This window comes from Nycticebus coucang, chromosome 12, assembly GCF_027406575.1.
Source record: "Nycticebus coucang isolate mNycCou1 chromosome 12, mNycCou1.pri, whole genome shotgun sequence".
NCBI classification, from domain to species: domain Eukaryota; kingdom Metazoa; phylum Chordata; class Mammalia; order Primates; family Lorisidae; genus Nycticebus; species Nycticebus coucang.
The window spans coordinates 112,366,563-112,378,447 of record NC_069791.1 but is presented as its reverse complement, the minus strand read 5'-3'; the positions used below and the strand labels follow the sequence as shown (position 1 = coordinate 112,378,447).

The 11,885-nt window shown below is 42.2% G+C and overlaps 1 protein-coding gene across 13 annotated transcripts in view; it reads right to left on the bottom strand.

Annotated features, from left to right (window-relative positions):
• Positions 1-11,885, bottom strand: part of BFAR (bifunctional apoptosis regulator) — a 33,069-nt gene continuing 21,184 nt past the window's right edge. For 11 of the 13 annotated variants that reach the window (XM_053557676.1, XM_053557664.1, XM_053557665.1 and 8 more), the window contains 4 exons: positions 11,106-11,279; positions 10,695-10,763; positions 1,868-2,070; positions 1-323 (listed from right to left, as the gene is read on the bottom strand). In XM_053557676.1, the coding sequence (XP_053413651.1) occupies positions 131-323; positions 1,868-2,070; positions 10,695-10,763; positions 11,106-11,279 (639 nt within the window). In that variant the 3' untranslated portion in view covers positions 1-130. The remainder of the gene's footprint in view (positions 324-1,867; positions 2,071-10,694; positions 10,764-11,105; positions 11,280-11,885) is intronic. The other 2 variants (XM_053557671.1, XM_053557675.1) reach the window with 2 other exon arrangements.

Below are 11,885 nucleotides of genomic sequence, written 5' to 3'. Positions count from 1 at the left end.
ATATAAAACAGCACCTTGCTTTGCTAGGGGTAGAAAGGAGGACATCCTCTCCCTACCTCACCCCTCTTAAACATCAAAGATCGGATGTAAGGGAGGCCAGAAGAGTCTCTCAGAGCCTGGGCAATGCCAGTCACAACACCTGAGTTTCCAGCCGGCGAACCTCCTTGACCACAAGATCAATGTTAATAATTGGGTTGAAGTACAGGGCCCAGTAAAATAAACAGTTGCAGACAAACTGAGGAATGAGGGGCCAGAACATGGCTACAAAAAGCCCTTGTGTTGATACTTTCCAAAAATGGCTCCACATTCTCTGAGGCACAGTCCTGAAAAAAGAAGAGAGGCAGATGAAAGGCAGAATCGGGTGGCATCTCCAGTGACCCTGCCAAGTGCCCAGGCCCCGGCCTTTTCCCAGTGCCTTGAGTGTGGCTGCCTGTGCTGCAAAGACTGTCTCTGTCCCCACTGACTGGATAGCTTGGCCTGACCAACTTGTCTGTGACTCCCAGGACACAGACTAGAGGGTGTTTCCTCAAGAACTATGGCCTGTAAGGCCTCATTGTTACAGGCCCACCTGCACTTACACATGCACTTCAACATACGTATTTTCTCTACTATGCTATATAGGTCTGCCAGAGTACTTCTTTACCAAAAGATCTGCAATATCTAGCGGGTTCAGTAAGGGCATGAGTAAATGAGTTTGCTGAATCAAAACAAATATAGGTTTTTTTCTGCAGTATCCAGCAGGTTCAGTAAGGGCATGAGTAAATGAGTTTGCTGAATGAAAACAAATTTAGTTTTTTTTTCAGGTTCTCAGAACTTTTCATAGGGCTATGAATCACAGGATGTCAAAACAAAAGGCTGCTGGTGTGGTGGCACCGTTACCTGCCTCGCCACTATCCTCCTCTTCTAGAAATAGCTTCTAAATGTTCCTTTGGAGATTTTCCTCTCCTTTTTCTTTTCCATGTGGTCTGGGTGGGGCCAAAGCCAACCACTGACTTGCCTGGTCAGTGGACCTTGCCTCCAGCCTGGTCAAGAAGAGCCTGGCTTATTCTGGCATAGAGTGATGGGTTTGGGGGACATGTGACCCAGGGTGGGCCAATCAGAACAAAGGCATGTGAGTCCTAAGAACTTCACAAGTGCTATGGGAAAAGAAGTGCTTTCTTTCCAGCAGGTGTGCTAAGCTGCTCAGATGGAAGCCTGCATGGCCAAAGGTCCCCATGTTGAAAGAGCTGCCTGAGGCTGAACAGCAGATCACCAGTAAGAAAGAGTCGAGCCTAATGACAGCTTTTGGGTCTCTGGGTCCAGTCACGCTGAAGCCTTGACTGGGCATTTCTTTTTTAGTAAAGTCAGTTTAGGTTGGTTTCTGTCACTTGCAACCAATAGTCAGAGACTGTCTAGTCCAAAATGCTCACTTTATGTATTAGTGCAGAGAAGTTGTAATCATCCCAGGTGGTGGCAGGTCAGGATTAGAACTCATGACTATAGAATTCCCCATCAGATCTATGTATGCTCTGTCATACTGCCATTTTCCATTAAGGACCCTTTTCTCACTTACTTATTCCTTGATTATTAAATTCCTTCATCACCCCCCCCCCAATTAAATTGTATGTTATTACATAGAGATAAGATATAGGGAAACACTTGCACAATGAGTGCCACGAAATGCCCCCCCCTCCCAAAAAACAAGAGGTAACTTTCTTACTCTCTTTAAACTGGTGTTTCTCAAACCAGAGCCTGAGGAGTCTTGGTGCATAGAAGATTTACTTATCTTTCAAATTTGAGAAATACTTCAAAAAGGACTTTTCCCCACCTGGTATTCCTTTCCTAGCCCCTGTTGCTCCAACCATCTCTTACATAAAAATATACTTACTTCAGTTCACATCTTGACCAGATTCTCCAAAACGAAAATAATTCTAGAACCGAAAGTAACATGGCATTGACGATGAGAAACCGTGATGTCCAGTAATGGACCTCTAGCCAGTCCCAAGCAAATTCAGCAATCAGCTGGTATGGAAGGAAGGAATATTTGACAAGGAATTCTCTCCACTGCTTCCATGTGGGTTCCCTAAGATCCTTGAAAAAAGAACACACAGACATAAAAAAATCATGAGAACTGACTACTGACTTTTATGCAAAATACAATGATCATCCCAGTGAGCTTTCCATTTAGTGAACTAACACACACATATAAATCCAATAACCTAAAATGAAATTTCCATCCATCATCTCATTGTAATAATTAATCTTAATTTAGATAAATGTTACCAAAAAAGGTTGGATTGGGATGCTTGTCACATAACTGTGGAAACTCAGAAGCAAAAATCTAAACGTGAGAGTCCACTGGTCTCTCTTCCTGGAGCAGGCTGCTAGGAGAGGTGTTTTGCAGATAAAATGAGATAAAGATGCAAAAGTAAAGGTCCTATGTAGAGGGGGGCAGAAACAAGATGGCTAACTGAAGCCAGCTTTCCACAGAGGCTCCCATCCAGAAGGACAGTTAAAGGACAGAAATTTAGCAAGTAACCCGGCGGATTAGAGCTGTGCCAAGAGAGAAGGTTGAGGAACGCACATCAACCCTGCTGAGGCGAGGTGCGACCCCAAGGATACAAACAAAAGGTACAAAATCCATCACCAAGCAGACGGGAGTCCCCTCCCCCATGAGAATGGCTCGGAGTGCCCCACAAACAAACGAGCAGAGTTCAAAAGTCTTCCCATTATACTCCCCGGGAGACACCCTCTAAAAACTGGACCTACTTCCCCTACAAGGGTGCCATAGCACTCTCCTGTCAGGCATAAAACTGTGTAAAACTGTATATATTCTGTACCTGCAGTTCTGAGCTCCCAGCACTCCCCTCCACTCTCACTCTGAGTTCTGGAGGCCTGTCCTGCAGGAGTCCAGATTCTTGGGTATTTTATCGCTAGGTGTGGACAGGGCCTGAACTGCTACTGGTCACTGCTGATTCTGTGGCACGGGAGTGAGGAGAGGATGGTCAGCTGAAAGGAAACTACACCTGAGTGGCGGTGCCCCGAGGCACAGAGCAGCAGCCGTTTTTGGCAATAGGGCTCACTCCTGGATATTCTGGAGTCACACCCCCTGTCTCTATGGGCAACCAGAGGAGGCCGGGCATCTTCTCAGGTGGCAACCACCAGCAGAACTGATATGGGACGGAAAACGCAGGCCCTGTGAGTAAAGGGTTTGCCTGAGGTGGTACCGGCCTAGGTGGAGCTCAGGGACTAGAAAATGCATGCACAGTGCTGCAGACTCCCAGGGTGGGTCTGACCCTGAGGACCGCTTTACTGAGCCTAAGACACACCTGGCCCCAGGGGATCATCAGCCTAGACAAAGGAGGGCAGGAGGCTAGAAATGACAGCTAACCACACTGCGAATACAAACTACCAGGCAGCAGCAAAGACAGGGCCTGAGGCTCAGGTTCTCTGAACTCAACACAGCTTCTCTTCTGCAGGGAAATTTAGCCAGGACAGAAACAAATTCCGCAAAGTTGTTCTGTTCTGTCAGTAACATCAATTAGGGGCAGGGATGAAACTGAGTGAAAACCCCCAGCCACCATCAAGCGTCCGAGGTTGTCAGGCCTCAACTCCTCCTGCCGGATAGAGGGAGAAAGCAGTGGCCTGGCTCAGGAGACACAGATTTCCTTGTGATTCAAGCAGGTGCAAACCCCTAAGTATCTGCTCATTGGAGGCAACTGGGTCACAGCCCTGCAGGGTTATCAGTGACTGGGTGTGACAGAGGTGCAAGATGGGAAAGGAGGCATCAACTTTCCCAGACTAATCTATTTGATGGGTAGGTCCTCCTGACCTCACGGAGCACTGGAGCAAGTCATATTTGAGTTGTCAGCAGACCCCTGCGATCTAGTTGCCAGAGACCTTTTAAACTCTCCCACCTGAGACAGGTGCTGACTGAGACAATTGATTTGGACCTTTTGAACTGAACCAATCGCCCAAGGACTATCCAAGTGGTGCCCTGGGTGTGTGGTTGTGGGAAGGTTTGATTTTCCTTTTCCACTCGTTGCCTCTGGGGGGTGGGGTGACTTAATTGCTGGTATTTCTCCACAGCTGAGACTTCAGCCCACAGTAACTGTTTCACTAGGGTCGGACAGAGACCAGCTGAAAACAAGACAGAGCCACTTAGCCCCACCACACCAAACAGGCCACAGTTTCTCAGGCTGGAGCACTGTATGGGTCCTCGGCAAAGCTACAGGGGAAAAGTCAAACAGTGTAAAATAATCATGGGGCGGAATTAGTGGAAAAACTCTGGTAACATGAATAACCAGAGTACATCAATGTCCCCCAAGGAAAAATATGGCAGATGTAACTGAAGATCCCATTCATAAACAGATGGCTGAGATGTCAGAAATCAAATTCAGAATTTGGATTGCAACAAGATTAATAGAATGCAGGAAAATTTGGAATTAGAAATTCAAGGAGAAATTCAAAAGTTGTCTTAATAAGATATCCCCTAGGCACATCATAATTAACTTCACTAAAGTTAATATGAAGGAGAAAATTCTGAAAGCAGCCAGAGGTAAGAAAACCATTACCTAAAAGAGAAGAATATTAGAATGACTGCAGATCTCTATGCTGAAACTTTTCAAGCCAGAAGAGGGTGGTCATCGACTTTTAATCTCCTAAAACAAAATAACTTTCAACCAGGGATTCTCTATCCAGCTAAACTGAGTTTCATTAATGATGGAGAAATTCAATACTTTAATGACATTCACATGTTGAAGAAATTTGCCATACCCAAACCAGCTCTTCAGGATATTCTCAGACCTATCCTCCATAATGACCAGCCCAATCCTCTACCACAAAGGTAAACTCACTCAGAAACTTTCGCTCAAACTCCAACTTCCACAGTGGCAAAGGATTAAAAATGTCCACTGGACTTTCAAAAAACTCGATACCCAAAATTTTACCAGACTTATCAATATTCTCCATTAATGTGAAGGGCTTAAACTGTCCTCTAAAGAGGCACAGGTCCCCTGAGTGGATACAAAAACTCATGCCAGATATTTGATACAAGAATCACATCTTGGCGGCGCCTGTGGCTCAGCTGGTAGGACGCCGGCCCCATATACCAAGGGTGGTGGGTTCAGACCCAGCCCGGGCCAAACTGCAACAAGAAAATAGCTGGGTGTTGTGGTGGGCGCCTGTAGTCCCAGCTACTTGGGAGGCTGAGGCAAAGGAATCACCTAAACTCGGTAGTTGGAGGTTGCTGTGAGCTGTGACACCACATCAAGGGCAATGAAGTGAGACTGTGTCTCCAAAAAAAAAAAAAAAAAAAAAAAAGAATCATATCTTACCTTAAAAGACAAATATAGAATCATGGTGAAAAGATGGTCGTCCATATTTCAGGCAAATGGTAATCAGAAAAAAGCAGGTGTTGCAATTCTAATGGCAGATACAATAGTCTTTAAACCAACAAAACTAAGGAAGGATAAGAATGGTCACTTAATATTTGTTAAGGGTAATACTCAATATGAGATTTCAATTATTAATATTTATGCACCCAACCAGAATGCACCTCAATTTATAAGAGAAACTCCAACAGACATGAGCAACTTGATTTCCTCCAGCTACATAATAGTCGGAGATATTAACACTCCTTTGGCAGTGTTGATTAGATCCTCCAATAAGAAGTTGAGCAAAGAAATTTTAGATTTAAACCTAACCATCCAAAATTTGGATTTAGCAGACATCTACAGAACATTTCATCCCAATGAAACTGAATACACATACTTCTCATCAGCCCACGAAACATACTCCAAAATCCATCACATCTTAGGTCACAAGTCTAACCTCAGTATTTTTAAAAGAATAGAAATTATTCCTTGCATCTTCTGAGACCACCAGGGAATAAAAGTTGAACTCAGTAACAACAGGAACCTGCATACTCATACAAAAACATGGAAGTTAAATAACCTTATGCTGAATGATAGCTGGGTCATAGATGAGACAAAGAAGGAAATTGCAAAATTTGTGGAACAAAACGACAATGAAGACATGAATTATCAGAACCTCTGGGATACCGCAAAGGCAGTCCTAAGAGGGAAATTTATAGCACTGCAAGCCTTCCTCAAGAGAACAGAAAGAGAGGAAGTTAACAACTTAATGGGACATTTCAAGCAACTGCAAAACAAAGAACATTCCAACCCCAAACCCAGTAAAAGAAAAGAAATGACCAAAATTAGAGCAGAATTGAATGAAATCGAAAACAAAAGGATTATACAACAGATCAGTAAATCAAAAAGTTGGCTTTTTGAAAAGGAAATAAAATAGATAAACATTTGGGTAACGTAACCCAGAAAAAAAGAGTAAAATCTCTAATTTCATCAATCAGAAATGACAAAGTCGAAATAACAACAGACTCCTCAGAAATTCAAAAAATCCTTAATGAGGGCGGCGCCTGTGGCTCAGTGAGTAGGTCGCCGGCCCTATATGCCGAGGGTGGCGGGTTCAAACTGCAACAAAAAAATAGCCGGGTGCTGTGGCGGGCACCTGTAGTCCCAGCTACTGGGGAGGCTGAGGCAAGAGAATCGCTTAAGCCCAGGAGCTGGAGGTTGCTGTGAGCTGTGTGATGCCACGGCACTCTACCAAGGGCCATAAAGTGAGACTCTGTCTCTACAAAAAAAAAAAAAAAAAAAAAAATCCTTAATGAATATTACAAGAAACTTTATTCTCAGAAATATGAAAATCTGAAGGAAACTGACAAATACTTGGAAGCACATCACCTTCCAGGACTTAGTCAGAATCAAGTGGAAATGTTGAACAGGCCTATATCAAGTTCTGAAATAGCATCCACCATACAAAATCTCCCTAAAAAGAAAAGCCCGGGACCAGATGGCTTCACATCAGAATTCTACCAAACCTTTAAAGAGGAACTAGTATCTATATTACTCAACCTGTTCCAAAATGTAGAAAAAGAATGAAAACTACCCAACACATTCTTTGAAGCAAACATCACCCCAATCCCCAAACGAGGAAAAGACCCAACAAGAAAAGAAAATTATAGACCAATATCACTAATGAATATAGATGCAAAAATTTTCAACAAGATTCTAACAAACAGAATGCAGCAACACATCAAACAAATTATACATCATGACCAAGTCGGTTTTATCCCAGGGTCCCAAGGCTGGTTCAATATACGTAAATCTATAAATATAATCAGCACATAAACAAATTAAAAAACAAAGACCATATGATTCTCTCAATTGATGCAGAAAAAGCTTTTGATAATATACAGCATCCCTTCATGATCAGAACACTTAAGAAAATTGGTATAGAAGGGACATTTCTTAAACTGATCTACAGCAAACCCATAGCCAATATCGTATTGAATGGAGTTAAATTGAAATTATTTCCACTCAGATCAGGGACCAGACAAGGTTGCTCATTGTCTCCACTGCTCTTTAACATTGTAATGGAAGTTTCAGCCATCGCAATTAGGGAAGAAAAGGCGATCAAGGGTATCCTTATAGGGTCAGAAGAGATCAAACTTTTGCTCTTTGCAGATGATATAATTGTATACCTGGAAAACACTAGACATTCTACTACAAAACTCTTATAAGTGATCAAGGAATACAGCAGTGTCTCAGGTTACAAAATCAACATTCATGTATCAGTAGCCTTTATATATACCAACAATAGTCAAGCTGAAAAAACAGTTAAGGACTCTATTCCATTCACAGTAGTGCCAAAGAAGATGAAATATTTGGGAGTCTATCTAACAAAGGACGTGAAAGACCTCTATAAAGAGAACTATGAAACTCTAAGAAAAGAAATAGCTGAAAATGTTAACAAATGGAAAAACATACCATGCTCATGGCTGGGAAGACTCAACATTGTTAAAATATTCATACTACCCAAAGCAATATACAATTTTAATGCAATCCCTATTAAAGCTCCACTGTCATGTTTTAAATCTCTTGAAAAAATTATACTTTGTTTTATATGGAATCATAAAAAACCTCAAAAAGCCAAGACATTACTCAGAAATAAAAACAAAGCAGGAGGAATCACACTACCAGACCTCAGACTGCACTAAAAATCAATAGTGATCAAAACAGCATGGTACTGGCACAAAAACAGAGAGGTAGATGTATGGAACAGAATAGAGAACCAAGGATGAACCGAGCTACTTACCATTATTTCATCTTTGACAAGCCAATTAAAAACATTCAGTGGGGAAAAATTCCCTATTTAACAAATGGTGCTGGGTGAACTGGCTGGCAAGCTGCATAAGATTGAAACTGGACCCACAGCTTTTACCATTAACTAAGATAGACTCTCACTGGATTGAAGATTTAAACTTATGACACGAAACTATAAAAATACTAGAAGAGAGTGCAGGGAAAGCTCTTGAAGAAATCAGTCTGGGCAAGTATTTTATGAGGAGGACCCTCCGAGCAATTGAAGCAGCTTCAAAAATACACTACTGGGACTTGATCAAACTAAAAAGTTTCTGCACAGCCAAGAACACAGTAAGTAAAGCAAGCAGACATCCCTCAGAATGGGAGAAGATATTTGCAGGTTATGTCTCTGACAAAGATTTAATAATCAGAATCCATCGAGAACTCAAACGGATAAGCAAGAAAAGAACAAGTGATCCCATCGCAGGCTGGGCAAGGGACTTGAAGAGAAGCTTCTCTGAAGAAGACAGGCGCCAGTGCATCTTACAAGGGTATATGTGAAACTTGGTAAACAGTCTGTAAAGCTAGTGAATGATGCCCCATGATCATATCAATGTACACAGCTTTGATTTAATTAAAAAAAAAAAATCAAAAAAAAAAAAAGAAGACAGGTGCGTGGCCTACAGACATATGAAAAAATGCTCATCATCCTTAATCATCATAGAAATGCAAATCAAAACTACTTTGAGATATCATCTAACTCCAGTAAGATTAGCCCATATCACAAAAATCCCAAAACCAGAGATGTTGGTGTGGATGTGGAGAAAAAGGAACACTTCTACACTGCTGGTGGGAATGCAAATTAATACATTCCTTTTGGAAAGATATATGGAGAACACTTAGAGATCTCAAAATAGACCTGCCATTCAATCCTATAATTCCTCTACTAGGTATATACCCAGAAGACCAAAATTCACATTGTAACAAAGATATTTGTACCAGAATGTTTACTGCAGCCCAATTCATAATTGCTAAGTCATGGAAAAATCCCAAGTGCCCACTGATCCACGAATGGATTAATTAAAATTGTGGTATATGTACACCATGGAATATTATGCAGCCTTAAAGAAAGATGGAGACTTTACCTCTTTCATGTTTACATGGATGGAGCTGGAATATAATTCTTCTTAGTAAAGTATCTCAAGAATGGAAGAAAAAGTATCCAATGTACTCAGCCTTACTATGAAACTAATTTATGGCTTTCATATGAAAGCTATAACCCAGTTATAACCTAAGAATATGGGGAAGGGGAAGAGGGAGGAGAGGAAGGGGAGGGAGGGGGGAGCATGGGCAGAGGGAGGGTGATTGGTGGGATTACACGTACAGTGCATGTTACAAGGGTACATGTGAAACTTATTAAATGTAGAATATAAATGTCGTAACACAATAACTAAGAAAATGCCAGGAAGGCTATGTTAACCAGTGTGATGAAAATATGTCAAATGGTATATAAAACCAGTGTATGGTACCCCATGATCGCATTAATGTACACATAGCTATGAATTAATAATAAAATAAAATAAAATAGAAATCTAAATGTGAGTAACGAATAATGCAATTAGAATGAGTTTAAATTAACCAGAGTTTTATTCTTCCGTCACTGCATGGCTAGCTCAAACCATTTCCCAAAGTCAACATCTTAGCTATGGGAGAATGATGAGTTTGTGGGAAAATTGCATACATACACTGCCCTCGAAAAAAGTTAACTTTTTTGTAGTGGCAGTGGAAGAAGCTTTTTAATTATAGAAATTAGCAGATAAAAATAGTCTGATGAATAGGAAGAGGCTGTTGGGGTCTGTTAAATGGAAAGGTCAGGTCTCTGTGCTCCCAGTGTGACAAGGCAAGTACCAACTGGACATGAGTAATCAGAGGAGCACCCAGCAAGCTGGCTAATTAGCAGGCTTCAAATGGTATTCAAGGCTGAAGTCCATTAGGCAGATACATAACTATAGTGTTTAAAAGGACTTTGGAAATTTAGAAATTCTACTTTTATATTTATGGTGTGGCCTTAGGCAGATACATAACTATAGTGTTTAAAAGGACTTTGGAAATTTAGAAATTCTACTTTTATATTTATGGTGTGGATTCCTCTATCCTTGTGACTTTTTGACATAAACAGGTCAGAAGGATTGGCCCCAAATATAGCAAAACAAAGGATGTTATGCTCAAATGACAGTCATCACCCCAGTGAATGCAGACCACCTAAATCCGTGGGTCAAACTGAAGAAAGGTGCCCATAGTGGATACTACCCTGAAAGTGGCCCATGTAAGCTGGTGGTGATTTCCATCAGAGAGCTGGACAATGGCTTGCTGCTCTTAGTCCATCAACATGGGCACTCACCCTGCCCTGGGGTCAGGATGAGCACTCGCCCTGCCCTGTGGGTCAGGACGGCCACTCGCCCTGCCATGTGGGTCAGGACGGGCACTCGCCCTGCCCTGTGGGTCAGGATGGCCACTGGCCCTGCCCTGTGGGTCAGGATGGGCACTCACCCTGCCCCGTGGGTCAGGACAGACACTCACCCTGCCTTGCGATAGGACAAGCAATCTTCTTTGGGAGTCCTGTGAAGAGACAGTTTACCTAAGTGGAAGGCCCATAAATCTAGTCCTTTAGGGTAATCAGGATCTACCTTAATTTATAAAAAAAAAAAGCATGTTTGTTTGTTTTAATATTTCAAATCCAGAGGGCAGCCCCTCTTGCTAAGTAATGCAAGAAATAATATGGGCTTCTAGGGGTAGAGAAGGTCATTCTTTCTTTCCCTCTGCAAGAGGCTCTCCCTGTAAAATTCAAACAAAGGCTGGCTGTTGTCTTTTCCTCCATGACAGGTTATAGCCACATCTCCAATTCCATACTGCACTGAGAGATGGGAGAATAATTCTATTCGCGGCACTCCACAGACCTACCAGAAGCTTGGTGATGATGTCTTCCCCAGAACCATCTTCCTGCAGAGGACAGATGGTATGGATGAAGGGCAAGAAGGTATCTGTGTAGTCAAACAGGTACAGATACAGCAAACCAAGCCGGGGGGAGCTCTTGAGGGCGTACAGCAAGAACAGGGATCTCCCTGGGTTCACGGCCTGCAGAGGATAAGGCGAGCACAGGGACATGTTACAGCTCCCCACCCATGCTGCTCCTCCTATATACAAACTCTTTGCCATTAGCCTTTTTGCATGGTGCCCATGAATGAATAACAAGAAACCAAGTAATTCTTATGCTGAGCTACGTTCTACAAAGATCTAATCTCTATACTTTGCTGGGGAAAGGGGTAAACAGCATGCTTTGGGGCACTTCTTGTAGAACATACCTTTTTGAAAAGAATTTTGTAAAATGTGTCAAATAGTATTTTTTTCTTTTTGGAGACACTGTCTCCTACTGTCATCCAGGCTGGAGTGCAGCGGTATCATCAGAGCTCACTGCAACCTCAAACTCCTGAGCTCAAATATCCTCCTGCCTTCCACCCCACAAATAACTGGGACTACATATGCAAGCTACCACACCCAGCTAATTTTTCCATTTTTGTAGAGATGACGTTTTACTACATTGCCCAGGTTGATCTTGAACTCCTGGCCTTAAGCCATCCTCTTACCTTGGCCTCTCAAAATGCTGGGATTATAATCAGGCCCAGAGAGTCTTAAAAATATTGAATTTGACCAATCCATAAGTATCACTTAATACAAATACAG